Source organism: Protopterus annectens, chromosome 3.part1, assembly GCF_019279795.1.
Source record: "Protopterus annectens isolate FY-2018-M chromosome 3.part1, PAN1.0, whole genome shotgun sequence".
In the NCBI taxonomy this organism is placed as follows: domain Eukaryota; kingdom Metazoa; phylum Chordata; order Ceratodontiformes; family Protopteridae; genus Protopterus; species Protopterus annectens.
Window position 1 is genome coordinate 1,085,982,672 of NC_056732.1, and position 22,566 is coordinate 1,086,005,237.

A 22,566-nucleotide genomic window follows, 5' to 3' on the forward strand; every position below is an offset into this window, starting at 1 on the left:
CCTATGTGGTAGTTCATGGGTACAGAGTTTTTACCAAAGGGGATGACACTGCACTTTTTGGCATTGAGCTTGAGGCCATGGCTCTGACACCAGGCATCTGTCTCAGCGAGGCCCTTCTCTAGGATGTCCACATCATTTGGGGACTTGACTATGGCTCCTAGTTTGCAGTCATCTGCAAACTTCATTAGCCAGAGGCCTTCTGTGTTAGCCTGTACTTCAGAGAAGTAGATACCAAACAGGAGAGGTCCCAGGACAGAACCCTGTGGTACTCCCCTTGTCACTGCTTTGAGGTCAGATTTGGAGTCTGCAACTTTTACAATGTGGGTTCTATCAGTGAGCCAGTTGGCAACCCATCTTGTGACGTAGAGATTTATACCTAGTTTTGTGAGTTTAGCTATAATTCCAGAATGGGGGATGGTGTCGAAAGCCTTGGCGAGGTCAAGATAGGCTGTGTGAACCACCTTACCCTCATCTACGGCTCTGGTGACTGCCTCAAAGAAGTCAATCAGGTTCAGGAAGCATGATCTGCCTTTCACAAACCCGAACTGGGTGGGACCCAGATTTTGGAGGTTACCAATGTCTTTGTTTATGAGTTCCATGATGATATGTTCCATGGCCTTGCAGGGGCGGCCACAGTGGTGCAGCGGTTAGCATTGTCACCTCACAGCAAGAGGTTATCTGGTTCTATCCTCGGCTGGGGTGCCTTCTTTGTGGAGTCTGCATGTCCTCCCTGTGGTTGTGCGGGTTTCCTCCAGGTACTCCAGTCTCCTCCCACATCCCAAAGACATGCTGTAGGTGGATTGGACACTCCAAATTGGCCCTAGGTGTGTGTGTGTACCTTCTGTGGAAGGTTGGGCGCTGGGCTGGCAACTCGACACTGTAAAACTCCACTGCCAATCTTGAGCGGACAGGTGTTCCACTGTGGCGACCCTTAACCGGGAAAAGCCGAAAGAAGAAGAAGAAGATGTTCCATGGCCTTGCAGCCCAGGCTCATCAGGCTAATAGGTCGATAGTTCCTAGGATCAGTGGTGGCTCCCCCTTTGTGGAGTGGGATAACTGTTGCTGTGCACCATTCAGTGGGCACAAAGCCTGATGCGAGGCTATTATTGAACATGGTGCTTAAGTGGGGAGCCAGTTCGTTCTGAAGTTCGTTTAAAAAGCAGCCGGGAATGTTGTCCGGTCCCATGGATGCTGTATTTTTGGCTTTAGAGAGTGCAGCTTTTACCTGCGTAGTTGTGATTACAGGGACTCTGCATTCTTCCTGTATAGATATGGACCCTTTAGGGGGTAAGAGGGAGGTAAAGTTAGCACTGAACCTATCTGCCAGGATGTTGGCAATATCAGTTGGTTCTGTAATTTTCTTGCATTTGTGCTGTAACTCAGAGCAGATCTGGGTGTTGCCATCGAGATTCTTGACATAGCTATAGAATGCTTTGTGGTTGTCCTTGGAATTAGTGGCAATTTTGTTTTCGTAGCTAGCTTTGGAGGATCTTATAAGGGATCTCAGCTTCTTGCTGAGGCTGACCATGGAGCTCCTCTACTCATGGGATTTTACTCTCTTTTGCAACAGTTTCTTCCTTCTTTTGTACAGTTTGTTTATGGCAGGGGACCACCAGATTGGCTTCCTTTTTTTGGAGGATAGCGTCTTGGTTCTGTTTGAGGTAACACGATCCATGCACTCATGTAAGTGCTTATAGAGTGCATTTGTGTAGGGGTAGTTGAAATCACCCATTATTAGGGTGTTGGGTTGTACCCTAATATTTTCCAGTGTATCAAGAAAAGAGAAGTGGGAATCCTGGGGCATGGTGGGGGTCTGTAGAAAGCTACAATCTGGATTGTGGTTTTGCCAGAATTAGTTGAACTTGGATAATCTCGGATGCATTATGCTGAGCAACTAGCTTGGAGGTGTGGATATCCTTAATGAATATAGATACGCCTTTGCCTTCAGTGTTTTGGTCCAGGTTAGGTGGCTGAAAGGTGTGGTATGAATTATAGCCTGGTAATACAGGGCTGCTCTCTGGAGCTTTGAACCAGGTCTCTGTCACTGCACAGATGTCAATGTTCTCCATTTTAAGGAGTGCCTCGAGTGAGTGCATTTTGAGGTTTAGACTTCTAGCACTGAGTAGCATTACCCTCAGATTTTGCTTGCTTGTACCTGTTAGGGTGGTGAATTTGTCATTTGAACCTTCCCTAAAAAGGCACTATAGAGGTAGCAAGAGCCTTTGCCAGTATCCAGAATCCCAAGGGTGACAGGTGCAGGCCATCTCTGGCAAAGCATCGTGGTCTGTTGATCATGTCATCCGAGGCAGACAGATACTGGATTCCCTTACAATGAAACCAGAAGTTTAGCTGAATGTTGGTCAATCATTTTGTCCTTGTACTGTGGTATCATTTTGGGTGATGGCAGGATGCTACTCAGGGCTAGGGTCATACCTGTCTGGGCTACAAGATAGGAGAGCTCCTCCATGTCTCTTTTCATGTAGTCCAGGGAGGTGTGTTTCAGGTCATTCACACCAACATGGACAATGACAGAGTCATATTTGTACTTGTTGTGGAGTGACCTGAGTGCATGCGTTATGTGGTGGATCCTGACACCCGACAGGCAGCTGACAGTAACTTTCTCCTTGTTTAGCCTGGTGAGTGGAACATCAGTGTGCCTGACTATAGTGTCACCTATGGCTAGAGTGTTGGGTACATTATGCTGTATGGGCTGTAGTTGAATGGCACACTGAGTATATGGGCTATGTGTCATTTGTGTTGTGTTGGGGGGTGGAGGTTACTTGCATTTCTGCTGTGGAGGTCTCGGTTGTTTGGGCATATTTTTATTGAGATCCTCCGTGACTGTAGGCTTGTGTTTTGTGCTTCTGTGTGTGTGTTTTGGTGGTGTAGGTTTTGAGGGACTATGTGATGAGTGTGGTGCAGTGCAAGTGTTTACCTTCTCCTCTTGACTGTCTAGTCCAGTCTTCGGTGAAGAGACCTTTGCTTCCAGTTTGGCTGTATAAGTGCATCTCTCACAGGTTGTAGTGTTGGGTGGTAGGAGGAGAGAGTTGTCTGTGTACATGAGGCAATTGCTGCATTGCTCCAAGATGCCCAGATTCATCAGGTAGACAGGAGAAAACACCGGGAGCTGACCTTTAGACATGCGCTTATTTATTAAGTACTAAAAACTGTTTTCCTCTAGACAAGTGAGGAAAGTTGAGTTTTGTAGTAATTTGTAGCTTATTTAGTGCTTACAATGAGTTCTGAACAAGTGCTGAGCTCAAAGAAACAGATTTTAGTGCTAAAACCAAAAAGCTGGCTAGTTAAGCGTGGGGGGGGGGGGGCTCAGGAGCTTACAAACAGTCCTGGATACAGCAAATCTGTATCTGGACTAGACTTATTGCAGCAAAGGGGGGAAGCAAGCTTAGACTTTTTTTCATTAAAGTGGAAATGGAGAAAGCTGGAACAGAAGTTAATTTGGGTCTATAGTAGATGCTCGATTGATCACAATGTCGAATCTGACATTGTCGACATGTAAAGAGCGAAACCGCAGAACATTGAAGAGGTAAATGGAAATCTCTGTAAGGGGAGATTTCCATTTACTTCAATGTAGTGCGGTCTCGGAGTTGGAATATTTAAGTATCGGGGTGTGGGGGGTGCAGGGGGGCTTGCCCCCTTCTTAAAGCAAGTAGTTCTGTTTTTTGACGTTTTTTTACAATTTTTATTAGGTGTTCATTGTTAATGGACTTCGATGATATGGTGTCGATCATATCGTATTCGAAGTTCAGTAACTTCGAGCATCTAATATAGATCCGTTAATTCAAGGTTAAGAATCTGAGTGGGTTGGCCTTTACAAATGTTCTCTATTAGATTCAATGAACTAATGACATTAGACTGGGAGGAGTGTCACAGATCAAATACACAGTATGGGCGGGCAACTGCAAAGCCACCAAGTATAGCTGTAGCCACTAAATGAACGTTTTTAACAGATCAAGGAGCAAGCAGACTCTAGAGAATGCTTTTAACTGCAAACAGACTACACTAGAACACAGAAATCTGAAAAAATCAAAAATGCACAGAAAAGCTCGGATAGAGCACTCACAAACAGAAAATGCAACTCTCGGTATGAAAAAACAGTTTACAGTTAAGTAATTCAGTAAACATGCAATTAGAGTAATGAAACAGTGTCTAGTAATGAAAAACACAGTCAAAACAGTATAAAACAGTGCATAAATGCAGTGACAGTAAAAAAAAGCTTTATAAAATTGCAAAATGTACTAGATTAACTGTATAGCACAATTATAAGTGTTTCAGAAGTGCAGTTCAGTGAAATAAGTGTAAGAAACAACTTATCCTGCTCTTGGAATCTTAATGAATTTCAGCTTAGTATCAGTAAAGAAATAACATCCACAACCTGATAAATATAAGCACAACCTTTTCCAAACACAGGGTTTATATACCAGTAAGGATGGAAGAGTTAGAAGATCAAATTACTACTCAGTCCTATTAGCCCCTGCTATTACTCAATCACTCGTACTACAGAAGGTCAAGAGACCCTGTTACCCTCAATAATAATGAAGACAGTAAGTGAAAAAATGTAATTAATTTGGATATTTTTGGTTTGGCTGTCCTATACTAGAAAATGAAAGATTAGAAGAGTATATTTCATAAGAAAAATAATCTAACAATAATGCAACTGAAAATTTTGTTGAAGAAAATATTACAGGAGAAAACGTGGCTAATATGGAGAAGGATTTTGCAAATGAGGTAAGAAATGTTAACAAAGGGAAAGAGAAAATGGATATGCAGCACTAGGAAGTGGAAAAGAGGAAGAGAATTTAGTAAGGAAGAATTTGAGACAAGAAGAACAAGAAAATGATAATAAACCATTTGCAGGGAGGGTACAGAGTAGGAAAAATAAAAATTAGAAATAAGAAAGTACAAAAAAGGAAAGGGATGACTTAGAAAAATTATCACAAAATGTAAATAGCACTCAAAATCATATTACAAGTGTGACAGTCAATGAATGGTGCAAAAAATAAGTATGGCAGTTATATGTTTGTTAGATAGGAAACGTGTGAACAAAGAAAGAAAAGAAATGAGGCAATATGATGGTATAAGATTATATGGTCAGTGTGGAGTAATATATGTTCACGAATAGAATTTTTTTAAGTGAAGAGATAAAGATACTGAATGTAATTCTAGTAGAACCAAGAAAGCTAGGGGTATGGGATATAAGAAAAAGTGAAAGATGTGTAACAATAATTGTATCTTAAGCATACACCAATATCATGAAGAAGATGACATTTGAGAAACTTAAAAAAATGATCTTGGCACAAGGAAGTGTCTGTTGAGTTTCTTTTATTTGAAATTGTGTTTAATAGTGTAACTTCTAGTCCTTTTAAGGACTAAGAGGTGAGTATTTTTTATTTGCTTCTGTTTACTTGTGTGTTACAAGAGGCAGGGAGGATTTCTTGCATGTGAGGTAACTAAAGGGAGCATTCAGCCAATCTGGCTCTCGGAAAATTTGTAAATATCACCCTACTGTAAGCAGACATTATTTGAGGTTGTCTTCTCCACAAGGAAGCTCCTACTGAGTACATTTTTGTTTGAAAATTCTAACCTCTTGTCCCTTTAAGGAATGGGGGAGGGGCAGTTATTTTTGCTTACTTGCACTTACAAGAGGTTGAAAGAATTCTTTGCAAGTGGGGTGACTGAAGGGAGCATTCAGCCAATCAGGCTCCCTGAAAAACTGCCCTTGATGAGAAAAAAAAAAACTGTAAGCCGGTTTCCTACCTTTCCTGTAAATAGTGTTCCAGATACATATTTGCTGTATCCAGTACTGCATGTAAGCTTCTGAGCCCCCCAAGCCTATCTGTGTCGGAGGGAAGCCTTCTAGCTTATCAGTGGGAGTGGTAAGCACTAGCTAACCTGTCTAGCACATAAGGAGTGGTTCTGGCCCAGAAATTGTAGTTACTGGCCATTTGGGCAATCTCTTCCATCTCTCTCAACTTTCTGATTTGAAAGCCGGCATTTGCCCTTGTTTCTGTCCTGTAACTTGTCTAGTGCAGATACAGATTCTTAGTTTTAGCATTTAAATTTGCTTATTCATGCTCAGCACTTGTTCAGAACTTGTAAGCACTAAATAAGCTACACTCAGTCTTCTTCATTACCTAGAGGAAAACAGTTTTTGTACCTACTTTTTTCACTTGCTTAGAGAAAAACAGCTCTTGTACTCACTTTCCTCACTTATCTAGAGGAAAATAGTTTTTTATTCAGGCATGTCCAAGGGGTCAACTCCCAGTGTTCTCTCCTGTCTATCTGATGAATATGGGCATCTTGAGGCAATGTAGAAATTGCCTCATGTACACAGACAACCCTCTCCTCCTACCACCCAACACTACAGCCTGTGAGAGATGCACTTATCTAGCCAAACTGGAGGTAAAGCTCTCTCCAACCAAGACTGACCTTGACAGTCATGAGGAGAAGGTAAACATTTGCACCACACCACACTCATCACATAGTCTCACTAAATCTACACCACCAAGATCCACACATTGTAACACAAAAACATTTGCGGAGGCTCTCAATAATCTGTCTAAGCAAAATGGAGACCTCCAAAGCAGAAACGCAAGCAACCTCCATCCCCCAACACAACCCAAATGACACATAGCCCACAGACTCAGTGTACCACTCAACCACAGCCAATAAGGCAAAACAACGTACCCAACACACTAGTCATAGGTGGCTCTATAGTCAGGCACAATGATGTCCCACTCACCAGGCTAAACAAGGAGAGGGTTACTGTAAGCTGCCTGTCGAGTGCCAGGATCCGCCACATAACCCACGCACTCAGGTCACTCCACAACAAGTACAAATATGACTCTGTCATTGTCCATGTTGATGTGAATGACCTGAGATGTACCTCCATGGACTACATGAAAAGAGACATGGAAGAACTCTCTGATCTTGTAGCCCAGGCAGGTATGACCCTAGCCCTGAGTAGCATTCTGCATCGCCCAGAATGATACCGCAGTACAAGGACAAAATGATTGACTTCAACAATTGGCTAAGCTTCTGGTGTCATTCTATGGGGATCCAGTATCTGTCTGCTTGGGATGACATGGTCGACAGACCACGATGCTTTGCCACAGATGGCCTGCACCTGTCACCCCTGGGATTCCAGATAATGGCTAAGGCTCTTGCTGCCCCTTTAGTGCCTTTTTTAGGCAAGGTTCAAATAACAAATTCACCACTGCTTTCTGACAGTGTTAATAGAAGAGTAGTTGGTATTTCTTTAATTGTCCTCTTGCAGGTGTAGTGAGAGTCATGCCTCTCAACTTCAAAATTATTTAATACTCTGTTTAATTTACAACATTTTATCCAGAATTAGCTGTCTGCAGTACGCTTGAAATGGCCAAAAATTTGGTTCCATTGCTTCTAAGATTACATTATATTGAGCACTACTTAAGAGCTCCACTTCTTAAAAAAGTTTAGTGAACGTGGTTTAGTCTCCTAAATATTTTCAGTTGAACTAGTGCGCTTCCCCCTGGCAGGCTTCATTTTTAACTAGTGTTTCCTGATTGTTTTACTTCGGCTCAGTAATGTCATTGTTTGCTGTGTATTTATTTGGATACCAGCTGTGCACTTACTTCGTTAGTGCAATATATTCTTCATGGAGGACATCTCAGTGAGGTGTTTCGTACATTGTGTTTTAGCAGTATAAAATATGCGACAGGCTAATTTTTCCCTTTTAATGTGATTCTCCCAATATCTCCGCTTCATCTCTTTGTAGCTTCTTAAGTCTTGCAGTTGGGGTTTCATTTTATTTTTATTATTTGCTTAATTTTGTTAAACAGATTTGCATTACTTGGTCTGGCCCATTTTCAGACGAGACCAAAGAAAAAGAGCTGCAGTATAGGAACATTAATTAGGATAAGAATAAATGCGTAACAGTCTCTGAAATAACTCATACCTTGTAATGACAACACACGTTACAGAGGACACAGTATAACATTTGCTTTAGCAATTATGGAAATAGAGCCTTATCAGTCACTGTTGCAACTGTTCTGTAGTTAGGATTTCAGTTCTGATGTTTTATCACATTAATCACTGATTCAGTACCCTTAGCTATATGGATTACATCTTATCAAAGATAGAAAAGCAGTACAGCTTCCAAACTTCAGTGAATCTTGTATGCACCCAGACTGTCTAGCAGCTTGAACTGAGCTGACTATAAGACAGTCTGGTCATCAAGTCCTTCAGAGCTTTACTGCCACCAAAGAGTACACTCCTGTGAGGCTTTCAAAGATCAGCAGTTGGCTTATGCTGTTCCTTTGCTGGGCAGATAAGTTCCCAATGGGGAAACAAACTTCCATCCTATACTTTTTTGTTTATTATCAATACATGTTCATCGTGTTTCACTGTTGCAGTTATCACTGTAGGGTTCTTCCTGCCGGCAGGCAGACCTCGGTTGGCCAGAATCCCAAAGTCTGGGTCCGGCGTCGGCTGTTCAGTCATGCTCCCTGATGTCAGAGCGCCAGGAGTACAAAGCTGCCAGCCGACGCCATGTTCCCCAGTCTTTCTTGCCGTGCGGTGGAAGCAGTTCGCAAGTGCCGGTCGGCTGACTCCTGATATTTCTTCATGCTTCATTCCGAAGACTTACTTCTTCTTCTTCTAAAAGCTAAGTACACTGTTGGGGAAACTTTTTTTCTTGCTCCAGTCCGATGTCAGAAAAAGTTAATAATTGTATTTCTTGTGGGAAGCAAATACCTCATAAGGATTTCCACTCTTACTGTATTCCTTGTTTAGGCCCTGACCATGACGTAGCTAGTTGTCGGTTTTGTGCTAGATTTAACCAACGTACTATTAAGCGGAGGTACGATTTTTGCTTTTCACTACTTTGGCAGGCGATTTAATTATAAAATGTCATCGGACATGCTTCCAACTACCGGAGTTCATAAATGATGCAAGGATAAGGACAGGCCTTCGAGGTCCAAGTCAGACGACAGTTTACAAGTAGAGCCAGCTTCAGGTTCGCCCGTCGTCAGTGAGGTGCTTTCGCAGCCCCTGTCATCGGCCATTTCAGAACCGATTGAAGAAACGGACTCCCTCGAGGATTCAACTAGGCCTTTGAGTACTCCAGCTGCAGGACCTTCGGACAATGCTCCCTCGGATGGGTCCGGAGCCGCTGTGCAGGTACCGGCTTCCGAGGGGGTTTTCAGGCCTACACAGCTTCTGATAAAGGCAAAGGCAAAGACTCCTTCTAAATCAAGGACACCAGCCCACGCCTCTTCTGATCCGGGACCCAAATCTCAGAAACAGCTGCTTAAAATGGCAGAGGACTTACTAACCATGATTAGGGGTTCACATCCCCCTCCTGACAAAAGGCCAAGGCAAGAATTGGATTATGAATCCTCTGATCAGGCATCTATTTCTTCAGTGTCTTCCTCTGAACAGGAATATACTTTCCCTCCTTATGAGGATTCTGATGCTGAGGAATCCATTCCATCAGCTTCTCCCCCTGAGGATTTTTCTTTTGGGGAAACTTTACATGACATGAGGGAACATTTTCACTGGGAAGGACAGGAGTACTCTGAATCTAAGAGAAGGCTTAGGGATTTCCTTCTTCTTCCCCAACATAGACCCCTGGCTATTCCTCCTGTTTTGGATATTGTGGATGGTGCCTTTTCTGAGGCTAATTTAACTCCTGACTCCTTTCCTCCAGCCCCTGCTAAGCCTGACAGATATTACAGGGTTCCTGACTCCCACCAGTTCCTTTACAAAAATCATGCTGCTGATCCAGAAACCATTTCTCAGGGTCCTAAGAGTGTTAAGGCCACCCCTGCTAAAAACCTTATTCCGTCAGATAAGGTTTCTAGAGCTTTGGAGAGATGGGGCAAAAAAGTGTACACTTCTGCAACTTTATCTATCAGGGCTTTAAATTGTCAATTTCATATGCTAAAATATCAGCAATTTCTGCTGTCTGTTATGAAACAAAAGCTAGGTACCTTTTCTGCATGTGCAGATAATAAGGAATTACACGATTTGATGCATGCTACTGAGCAAGTGGGGAAGCATGGCTTACACTGTGGTTTTGATGCCTTGGAGGCTTCATGCAGGGTGGCTGCCACTGGCACAGTCATTAGAAGGCATGCTTGGTTAAAGGAACAAAACTTACCTGATCAAGTGAAAGCAAAGTTAGTGGATGCTCCTGTTCAGCATAATGTTTTGTTTGGGTCTAAGGCTGAAGAGGTGATAAAGAAAATGGAGGATAAGGCAAAATCCATGCAAACAGTTAAGGATTTCTTACAAGTTCAGCCCCCAAGATTTAGCAGAAATTGGCCAACTAAAAATTGGTCCTTTCCCAGCTCGGACAGGCCTCAGAGGGGTAGATATAGGCGCTCCAGAGGGAGGCCCCAAGCACAGACCTCGTACAGACCTAGACAGTGGAGTGCTTCCACCCCAGGGGTGGAGAGGACAGACCTTAATCTTACAGAAAACAGGCTCAATGACTCCCCCTGCATGGCTCCAGGAACCTCTCTCCTGGAAGCCCCTCTAGGAGGAAAACTCTCTCTTTTTCGACAAAATTGGACTTACATAACGCAAGACAAGTGGGTTCTGGATGTAGTTTCAAGAGGTTACAAGTTCCACTTTCATACCTTGCCAAGACCAAACGGATGGCCAGACCTACCAAAACACCAATGGGCAGAGGCATTAAACCAGGTGGAATCCCTCATGGCTATGAGGGCCATAGAACTGGTTCCACAATCAGAGACGGGGCAAGGCTTTTACTCAAGGCTCTTTCTAGTTCCCAGAAAACAAAATTCATGGAGACCCATCCTGGATCTGTCAGTCTTAAATACTTTCCTGGAGATACCAAAGTTCAAGATGCTTACTCTGCAGCAGCTCCTGCCAATGTTGAGCAAAAATGCATGGATGGTGACACTGGATTTAAAGGAGACTTACCTACACATCCCTATCAGGAGTGCAGAAAATACCTCAGGTTCAAGGCCGGCTCGAAACATTACCAATTCTCTGCGCTGCCCTTTGGCTTGTCTACTGTGCCCAGGGTCTTCACCCAGTGCCTGGCACCAGTAGTAGCTTATTGCAGACTCAAGGGAATTCAAATTTATCCCTATTTGGATGACTGCCTTATTCAAGCAGACAGCAAGGATGTCTTACTCCAGCACCTGGAATTTGTTCAAAATCTATTCAAGTACCTGGGATTCACTGTGAACATAAAAAAAGTCAAATTTGACACCCACACAACAGATAACTTTTCTGGGTGCTCTTCTAAACTCAACAACCCAGATGACATTCCTGACATCCGAAAAACAACTACAGCTGGCTTCAACTTTCAAAACCTTGGCATTAATGTCTCAGCTAACTGCAAGGAAATTTCTGCAGGCTTTGGGTTACATGGCCTCCTGCATCCTTCTCATACCAAATGCAAGACTACATATGAGAAAAATACAGTGGTACCTAAAAAGTGTATGGTCCCAGCATTGCCACAGTCTAGACACACAGATTGCTGTCTTGCCTTGCCTACAAAAGGAATTCCATTGGTGGACCATGGCATGTCTTCACAACAAAGGGAAAGCCTTCAGTCTGCCTCCAGCCAGCCAAGTGTTAACCACGGACGCCTCGGATTACGCATGGGGAGCTCACTTGCAGGGGAAAGGTCTGCAAGGTTTTTGGACAGAGGATCAGAAGCACCTACATATCAATTTAAAAGAGATGTTAGCTGTGCAGAATGCCCTCTTGGCTTTCAGGGATCTTCTACAACCAGGACAACTACTGATATGGACAGACAACACCACAGTTATGTGGTACATAAACAAGCAAGGGGGTTCACACTCCTACCCCCTTTGCAGACTAGCCATGACTTTATGGAACACAGCCCTCGCTTGCAAAGTGGATCTACAAGCTCAGTTCCTGCCAGGGAAACAAAATATTCTGGCAGACAGCCTGAGAAGGAACCTGTCAGACCCACACGAGTGGATGCTAGACAACCAAATATTCAAGATGATTACAGAAGCCTGGGGCTGCCCGGACATAGATCTATTTGCATCCCCCATCAACAACCAGTTACAGATTTTTTGCGCAAGGACATTTCACAAACTAGCATGGAAAGTGGATGCTCTCTCATTCAGTTGGAGGAACCTCTCGGGGTATGCCTTTCCTCCACTACCTCTTCTTCCACGGGTGTTATTAAAGATCAAGCAGGACAAACCCAAGATGATTTTACTGGCCCCAAATTGGCCTCGTCAATTTTGGTACTCCACACTGATGAATCTATCCCAGGAGCCTCCTTAGATTCTACCTCAGATTCCAAATCTTTTGTCCCAACACCAGGGCCATGTTCTGCACTCTCATATCAAAACTCTCAGCCTGGCAGCCTGGCGTATTCAGGGTCTATGATTAATCCTACCCTTCCCAAGCAGGTCATGGATGTCATCTTAGAAGCCAGACGGCCTAGCACTAGAAAATCTTATGCAGGTAAATGGAAGAGATTTTGCACCTGGATGTATGCTCATTCCTAATATCCCATTGATTTTACATTACCTGACAGACATGCTACATAAGGGTTTATCCTTCTCCTCCATAAAAATACATGCCTCAGCTATCTCTGCACATTACAATACAGATCCTCCAATCTTTTTGCATCCACTTCTGAAACAATATCTCAGAGGAGCAAAGAATTTAAGGCCCCCTAGAACACCACCCATACCTACCTGGGACCTCAACTATGTTCTGGAAAAACTCACTCTGCCTCCTTTTGAGCCTGCTGCCACATCTGATATTAAGTATTTATCATGGAAGACAGCTATCCCACTGGCTTTGACTTCAGCCAGGAGAGTCTCCGAGTTACAAACTCTCATGGTTGTGGAACCTTATATTATTTTTCATCAAGATAGGGTGTCTTTAAGGACTAATCCTACTTTCATGCCTAAAGTGGTTTCCAAAGTGGCTTTAAATCAAACTATTCACCTGCCAACTTTTTTCACTAATCCACAAAATAAGGGGGAAAGGATCTTGCATTCCTTGGATGTACACAGACAACTTTGTTTTTACCTGGACAGAACCAAGGATATCAGGAAAACAGAGCAACTGTTTGTTTCTTATGCAACAAATTCCCAAGGCAAAGCTATTTCAAAACAGACCATTTCTAAATGGATTGCTCATGGAATCAGATTTTGTTACTCTCATCATGGAAAGCAAATCCCAGGAAAAATTAGGACTCACTCTACCAGAGCTGCCGCTACTTCAGCTGCCTTTCTCAGGGGAGTACCCACCAAAGATAGTTTGGAAGCTGCAACTTGGAGTTCAGTGCATACTTTCTCTAAGCACTATAATCTCCCTCTTTCCTCTAAGTCTAGGGCAGGCTTTGCTTCTGCAGTCTTGCAGGGCCTTCTAACCTCCCCTTCTACTCTATAACCACCACCCTTTATCTCAGCTTTGGGATTCAACCCTACAGTGATGACTGCAACAGTGAAACACGATGAACATAGTACAGTTGTGTACACTTACCATAAATGTAGATGTTCGAGTGTCTTCACTGTTGCAGTCTGCATTACCCACCCTCCTGTCCCCTCTTATATTTCCATTAGTGTGGTTTCCTACTTCACCCTTTCTCTGAGGTGTATTTGCTACAGGGTATGGGGTTTGTTGTATGTTACATTTTTATTTTACTATTAGCCTTCACTTTTGGGCACCTGACATCTGGGGCAAGAAAAACTGGAGAACATGGCGTCGGCTAGCAGCTTTGTACTCCTGGCGCTCTGACGTCAGGGAGCATGACTGAACAGCCGACGCCGGACCCAGACTTTGGGATTCTGGCCGACCGAGGGCTGCTTGCCAGCAGGAAGAACCCTACAGTGATGACTGCAACAGTGAAGACACTCAAACATCTACATTTATGGTAAGTGTACACAACTGTACTTTTCCTCTTCTGGAAAGTTATTTTAATGGTAGGAGTTTGTGTTTTAACAGACTGCCACAAAGCTATGATGTACTTTTTAAACAGGAAATTTCTGTGGAGAAATTGGGTTTATTTTACTTCATGGGGGCTAACAAAGTGTTTTAAAGTGATTTTTACTGTGTTTGTCTTTGAAAAAAAGTGACTGATAAAGACTTTTGGTTTTTACTGACATGTGCTGCTTGTTTTCCCCAGGAAAGAGCAGCATTTTTGGCTTGATTATGGAACAGTCTGTCCATCCCATGGCTGGTCATTCTTCCAGCCACAAAAAGAAAAAGTTAAGCAAGCAGCCTTTGCAATCACAGCAGGCTAGCATTTTGCTTCAGCTGCAGGTGGGTGACTCTGCTGTGACCATTAGTTGTTCCTTAGGCCACTCATCCTTTACCCCAGATCCCTTCGGCTTGGCACCTGCAGCCACTATGGACCCGGGGATCAGCCCCATCCTCTGTGTCTCTTGGAGGCCCCTTCAATGGGAAAAGAAGAGGCATTCTTTTTGGTCCTGCGAGAGGACACCAAGGACAGATGCAAGCACATAAATAAGATACTTGCCCTGATCAAGGCAGTCAACTCACCAAATCATCTTTAGCCCAGGGGCCTCTTCAAGTTGTTACAGACAGTACCACAGTCATGCAGTACATCAACCAGCAAGGGGAAACCAGGTGGTACCCTCCTCTGCAGACTAGCCATGTTAGCTTGGGATATAGCTTCACAGCACACACTCACTCTACAAACATCCTGTAAACCTTCAGGGCAAAACTGTGTGGCAGAGAAGCTGAGGAGGACAAGGGTAGATCCTCATGAATGGAAAATTGACTGGAGGCATTCCAAGAGTTGATCCATCTGTGGGGAATTCCTTGACTACACCTCTTTGCCTCCTCTCTGAACAATCAGCTGGCAAAATTCTGCTCCAGGACTCCGTGCAAGAAAGCTTGAAAACAGATGCCTTTAATTTTCCTTGGACAGGAATGTTCCAATATTTTTCCACTCTTCCCATTAATATCCAGAGCACTTCTGAAGATTCAGAAAGAATCCGCCAAGGTCATTGTGATGATTTTTTTCTAGCCCAGGCAACTATGTTTTTCCCTTTTTCAGAAATGACCATGGGCAGTTACCACAAACTTTCTCACAGACTGGATCTACTGACACAAGAACAGGGATGTTTCATACACTCTAACACCAGTCAACTTCAGCTGACTGCCTGATGATAATGTTGTGTACTGAGGATGTGCAGCAGGTAGTAATGGAAGCAAGAAAGCCTTCTACTAGAAAATGAGATATTAGCAAATGGAAGAGATTTTTTAGATTGTGCTAACAATATAACCAACACCCATTTAGGGCTAGTTGTTCTCTAGTTCTACAATATTTGTTTGAGTTACTTTCCTATGGCCTTTCTTACTCCTCTGTCAGATTTATCTGCCATTTCAACATGTCTACCCATGAATCCTCCTCTTTCAAATCATTCTAATGTCAAAATATTTTTGAAAGTGATTTTGCATAAGTGGCTTCCAAGAAAACTGGTGGCTCCTCCTTGGAATCTTAATTTTGTCTTAGAGAAGCAAACAGTTTTGTTCTGTTTGAATCAGCTAACCAGATGACTTAAAGTTCTTATCATGAAAAACAGTTTTACTTGCTCTGACCTTTGCTAGAAGGGTATCCGAGTTGAAAGCTCTTATGGTGAATCAAGTCTGTCTCATTTTCCACAGGGACAGGGTTTCTTTGTGAATTAATCCTTTTATGCCTAAAGTGGATCCAAGTTTACTTTAAGCTAAACTGTCCATCCCCTATTTTCTTTCCGGATTCCAAAACTGAGAGGAAAAGGTCCATACCTTGGATATCCACAGACAACTCAGGTACTATCTTGACAAAACTAGATCTTTTCAGATCTTCAGATCAGTTGTTTATTTTTTCGAAAGTAAGAAGGGAAAAAACCTGTGTCAAAACAGACTATTTCCAAATGATTGTGTATGACTATTAACTTTTGTTATAATTACCACAACAAAATTATTCCAGTCCTGGTCAAGGCCCTCTCTTTCAGGACTTTGGCTTCATCATTGGCTTTTTGAAAAGAGTTGGATTCTAGAAGTATTCTAGAAGCTTCAACTTGATCCTGCGTAAATACTTTTGCAAAGCACTGCAAGCTTGATTCCTTCTGTAGGCCAAGATTAGTCTTTGCTAAGACCATTCTGCAGGGGTTCCTGGACTCCTCTTCCACCTCTCAAATGTAGTAAGCTAGAGTACTATACACATATAGCTAAGGCTACTGCAGCAGTGATCAATATGATGAACATAGTGCAGTTGTGTATATAAATTTAACATAACAGTATATATTCAAATGATGACTGCTGCAGTAGCCACTGTCTTCCTCCCTCCATCCCCCTTGTTTTTTGATGTGTTGTCTATGCCAGGGTGTGGTTATTTATTTTTTGTTCTTCCTAGGATTGTCTTTTCAGGGCTAATCTTCTCTCCGTCTGATGGCAGGATAGCTCTGAACGCCTTGGCAGCCCAAATGTTTAGTCAGGAAAGCTCAAGCTGCTAGACAGTTTGAGCACATGAAATGTGCCCTAACGCTTTGAAAGCTGGCAGCTGTTATATCCTTGGCAGGATATAACCCATATAACTAAGGCTACTGCAGCAGTGGTCATTCATTGTTATGGTAAGTTTAATTATACAATTCTATAATATAGCATGATATAGTTATTAGGTGAATACTTCATGTAGAAAAGGATAATGGGTGTCTTTATATATATCTTTGACAGTTTGTTATACTGAAATAGAATTTCTTAATAGTGCTTTTAAACTCATTAAGACAGTCCCCCTTAGATTTAGTGTTAGATTGTTCTGTAGGCAAAGGTTATGTTCTGCCTAGGTGAGCTGTTTTTAAGAACATTCAGCATATGTTGCAACACTGATTTTAATGCCTTGCTGGATGCTGAGATGCTTATTTAGTATGTTGGATGAGGCATGGGCGCTTTTGTGTAATGTTAAAAGCATGAGTTAATTTGTTACAAGTTAAGTGATTCCTGAAGTTTGTGCAGTTTAGCGTACTTCTGCATCATGTTGTATTTGACAGTACACTAATGACAAATCTGGTATATAGAATGCATGCTGTTATGCCTTTTTCTAATTAGGGGAAAGTAGACTCAGGCTAGCAAAACATTTATATGCATAAAACAATCTTGGTAGAAGAATAGTTCTTGATCTAATTTTTGGGCCTCCACTCTGTGCTTTTTAATGCAGTGTAATATTCCTAGTTAGTGATTTAGTTACCTTATCACAGTGTTTGCATGTTCCTTGAAAGCTTTGTTTGTGATCAGTAATTAACCTGAGTTTAAAACCAAAGACTTTGATTTTCTTAAATTTTTACCCTAAATAATTTGTTGTAGTGCAGATGAGATGACAGAGCTGTCGGTCATACAGAGTTCTCATGGTTACTGAGTAATAAAGTCCCCCCCCACGACAAAATCTGAACATTTCTGATTTCTTTAGCAGATTTTCATCAATATGTCACACAGGTAGTGCTTTTGTGAAAATGTCTGACTATCTATTCCCCATTTTGCTGTTTTGAGCATCTGGTTTCTAAAAAAACAGTACAGCACACTAACCCCTTCATTTATTACTCAGACTGATATGTGGTCTTTCCAGTAATGGTTCTTAACAGGCATATAAATGGTCACTCCAATTTGCTAAAGTTTTATAATATCCACATCATGACGTTAAAGCAGAAACAATGCATAAATGACTGCCAGTTGGTATAATCCTATTGTGTCATTGTGTGTCTGTGTCTGTCTGTGTGTTTGCCCACGCATACGCACATGCTTAAAAATAGAATCTGGATGAATAATAATTTAAAAACACAGTTTGCTTGCTAAATCAATAGCTTGGTTTTGTTATTACTGGGTTCTCAGAGCTCAGTATTCCAAACGTAAAATGGAGAAGACAGATAGATGTCTGTGCTAGGTAAATTGTAGTCTTAAGTTGGTGCCTAAAAGGGGGAAGACTTCCAAGTTGTATTTTAAGAATGTTTTACAATGACATAGCTTTGAAGGGTCAGTTTTTTATATGTGCCCCCTGAAAAAAAATAGTATAAAGAAATAAAGAACATTCCATTTTCAGGCCATTCAGGTAATTAACTTGCTGTTTACAGAATCAAGAAGAGGTATTTTAAAGAATTGTATAACAAAATGTTGACTTATCTTGCATTTTCATCAAAGCAGGTTCCACATGATCTCACTGCAAATGTTATCTGAACATCAATTTTGTTACTTCACTTTAAGATGTCGCCTTTCATGATGACCTTTGAATCTGAGGTTGCAGCTGCTAATAAACATGTCTTGAAATGTGTAACTCTGAAACTCAAGAGCTCTTTCTGCTGCATTTATCTTTCAGACAAGTCAAGCATCTGGGTGAGAAGGCAGACAATAAACAGACTAACTCAGGCACCATTGCTCAGGACTGCAAGGATTCAAAGGCTGTCGTCTAGGACCCCATGCAACACCCACGGCGGCCAGTGCATCCTTATAAATCTGTCAACACGCAATAGGGTGTACGTGTACAAGGAAATGAATGACTAATACCATTATTTGAGTCTATGTGAAGACAACACTATCCTAACGCAAAGTTAATGCCCAGAGACAAGAAAATGTATTTTTGTGGATTCTTTTTTCTTTTACTGATTTTAACCCCCCTTGAAAGAAACATTCAGATAAGTTTGTAGCCTAGTTGCACCAAAATACTGTTGTGCTGCTAAGTTCGAATTAATAATTTTATTAGAAACAAGTGGTAGAAAGATTTGTAGGTAAATATTTCATTGATAAATACTACAACACCAACTCAGTTATTAAGAGTTTTTTGTAGTGTAGAATGTTAAGCTTTTTGTTTTTTTAGAATCTGCTTCTCTATTTACAAGTTAACCAATAACAGTGCCGTGAAAGTCGTAGTTGTTGTCTTCATATATAGTCATCCAGCTTATATTTTCTGCAGACATTAAGCATTTTTTTCATTCTATATGAATATGTATAACTTTCAGATACAGTACTTGAAACTGTATGCAGACAAGTTAAATTATGAGAAGTTGCTTAATACATGAACTGATGTTAGCACAGATCAGTAGAGACATATTCCTGGAACAGCAGTTAAGACATTCAAGTTATATCACCTATTCTTAAAAACTGAGGTGTCTTGCTTCCAAGTATCATACTCTCCTTTTATCCCCTCGCTGTTGTGTGATGCACATCTACACCCATTCTGTGTTGTATTGACCCACCATTTGCATCAACTGAGTGTTTTTAATAACTGCATTCTGACCTGAAAAAGCAGTAAATTCCTAAGTGAAAAGAGCAACATATTTACTGTAGGAGAGGGAGTAGCAGCCAGAGTTATGTTGTATAGAGTTTTCCATTCTAGTACTTGTGTATAGAGATGTGATGTTTTCAAGTGAACTCTGTACTGTTATGACTGAAATGAATGTAAGGCCAAATGCAGTAAAACCACGTCAGTTCATGTGTAACCATATGTGTGTTTACTTTTTTCTCATAAAGCAATAGATTAAGCATAATCAGTGCGTATCATATATGAAAGTTAAACTGTTGCATGGCCAATGAGAGTCAGTAAAGAACTGATAATATGCTGTTTTATTGCTCACCAAGGGAGATGAACATTTCAGTTTCCAAACCTTTTTGATGTGTTTTTTTTTTTTTTGGGAGAGCTGTTGAATCAAATACCACAGTATGGGATGTAATTCATTCAGCTATCAGAATCACTGAAATTTTGTCCCACAAAGATATAGTGCTCACACATGAGATGTTGGCTAAGTTCAGCATTCAAATGTATATGGCAAGGAAGGTGGCAGTTCCCACAAGTTCTTCATTTGTTCCCACAGCTTGCTTGAGTAACAACTTGAATGGCTGTCTAAAAGCTTTAGTTAATACTGTCATCAACTGACTCCTGGTGGGCCTTCCATTGTTCTTCTTCACTTTTTTCACCTTTAAACAACATTCTGTCACTTAAATGACACATTTGGGATTATTCTGGGTAAAGAAGTTTTGTGAGTTCACAGCTGGGATTTTTTTGCTTGCCTCATTCCATTTCAATTTGCTTTGAATGCTACTAGTAAGTGGATTTGATTTATGCATAATGTGCCCAGAAATTTCCTTCTATTTTTTATGTATGTGTCCATTTTATAACATTAATGATTTTAAAATCTGTTTCTGTTGCATTCCATATGTTTGTAATACTGCCAGAATGTTTTCAAGTGTTGAATTTGTAAGATGAAAAAGCAGTCAGAAGAAAGGAGAACTGAGGACTAAGTCAATAATAAGCAATGCAGACCTTATGATGACAACACACAAATATAAACCATTGCAGTTGTCCTCCAAATAATAGATGTTCTTCGTGTTTCACTGTTGCAGTCATCACACTTGGGTTATCTGCCTGCAGGTAGCCCTCAGTCGGCCTGAATACCAGAGACTTAGTATTTCTGCATCGGTTGCTGTCGCTACAGGACTGATGTCAGGTCGTCAGGGGTATAAAAACAGGCAGCCGATACCATTACATCAGTCTTTCTTGCCGAGGAGCCTGAAGCAGAAGCAGTTCGCACGAGTGCCGGTCGGCCACTACCTGATCAAAAGTTCAGGGACTACGTTTCCGAATTGAATCATTCTGAAGTCTTCTAAAGCTAAGTATTCCATTGGGGATCCTTTTTTCTTGCTCTAACCGATGTCACAAGAAGTTAACAATTGTCTCGCCTGTGGAAAGCAAATACCACACCGAGATTTCCATTCTTACTGAGTAACCTGTTTTGGCCCAGACCAAGATGTACCGCGCTGTCATTTTTTTGCCTTGTTGATGCCAGAACTATTCATCGACGGGCCCTTATTGTCGCTAATACATTCTTTCTCGATCTCCATATTCTGAAATGGCTTCAGTAAGCCATCCAACTACCGATCTTCCAAAAAAATGTAAGGATAAAGACAGAGACAAACCGCACAGGTCCAAAACTGCCAATGATGCTTCCGTTGAGCTAGTCGCCAGTTCACCGGTACTCAGTGAGGTGCTTTCGCAGCCCCCAATGCCCACTTTATTGGATTTGCAGGCCTCTTCCAAGACGCGTTCAGAGTCCGGTATGCCACTCGACTCTTCTTCGACTACAGAACCTGCGGCTGTCTCTACCTTGGATTGGTCCGGAGCCGCTGAGCAGGCACCGGCTTCTGAGGAAGTTCTTCGCACTATCGATATGCGACACAAACCAATGACTTCCTTCACGTCGTCAGTTCTGTCTAAAACTACTGGGTTTCTAAGGCCAAATGTACGAGCTACGCCTAAAAAAAATGACGACCCAAACTCAAGCACCTGTTTCCTTGCCACAACATCAAATGTTTAAAATGGCAGAAGACCTTATTATGCTGATTAGGGGAAGCCAGCCTTCCCCTTCTAAGAGAAAAAGAGACCTGTCCCCAGCAGCTTTAACAGACCAAGAGTCCAAAGACTCTGAGGTATCTGATTATGAAGACATGCCTTTATCTGCTTATGAGGATTCAGATGCAGAGGGATCCATTCCCTCTTCTTCTCCTCCAGAGGATTTTTCTTTTGGTGAAACCTTACATACTTTAAGAGAGCATTTCCACTGGGAATGCCAAGACTATCCTCAGTCCAAAAAGAGACTCAGAGAATGTATAGATTCGCAACAACATAGGCCTTTAGCAATACCCCCATTCCTGGATATTGTGGATGATGTCTTTATGGAATCCAGTCCAACTTCTGATACTTCACCCCCTGCTCCTGACTCTCACAAATTCCTTTTCAAAAATCCTACTGCTGACCCAGAGGTCATCTCCCAGGGGGCTAAAGTTATCAAAGCAACTACAGCTAAGAATCCCACCCCTTCAGACAGGGATTCCAGAGCTTTAGACAGATGGGGTAAGAAAGCATACACCTCTGCAACGCTCGCCATTAGGGCTTTGAATTGCCAGTTTCACAAGCTGAAGTACCAACAACATATTATGGAACTTATTAAGCAAATATTAGCTACCTTTATAGACTGGGCAGAAAATAAAGAATTACAAGAGCTTATGCATTCTGCAAGCCAAGTCAGCAAGCATACTTTGAAATGTGGCTTTGACACCCTAGAAACATCTTGCAGGGCAGCAGTCACTGGTTCTGTACTGAGAAGGCATGCTTGGCTTGACCTTGCCAGACCATGTAAAATCAAAATTACTAGATGCTCCGTTGAACAATGACAATCTGTCTGGCACGAAAGCAGAAGAGGTTCTTAAAAAGATGGAAGAAAAAGCTAAATCGATGCAGACAGTCAAAGATTTCTAACAAGTAGATTCAGTAGGCATTTCCCCTCGAAGCATTGTTCCTTTCCAGCCCCCTCAAACTAGACCTAGGGGAAACAGACCCCCCCCCAGACTACAGTCTCAGGGTATGCAGAGATCTAAGCAATGGAGTGCCTCCACTTCTAAAACAGGGAGCGCTAAGCCACCCCCTTATGGAAAGAATTCACAATGACTTCTCAACTTCACTCCCCACCTCTGCCCAGCTGCTCGTGCCCCTAGGAGGAAAACCTGCCCATCATGCAAAAAACTGGACTTCCATGACCAAAGAAC

General features: G+C 42.0%; 1 protein-coding gene across 1 annotated transcript in view; it reads left to right on the forward strand.

The window, feature by feature from the left end:
- STAU2 (staufen double-stranded RNA binding protein 2) overlaps positions 1–19,466 on the forward strand; it is a 3,898,627-nt gene extending 3,879,161 nt beyond the window's left edge. The window contains exon 17 of the mRNA XM_044067226.1: positions 18,347–19,466. Within this exon, the coding sequence (XP_043923161.1) occupies positions 18,347–18,440 (94 nt within the window). The 3' untranslated portion in view covers positions 18,441–19,466. The remainder of the gene's footprint in view (positions 1–18,346) is intronic.
- The last annotated feature ends 3,100 nt before the right edge of the window (positions 19,467–22,566 follow it).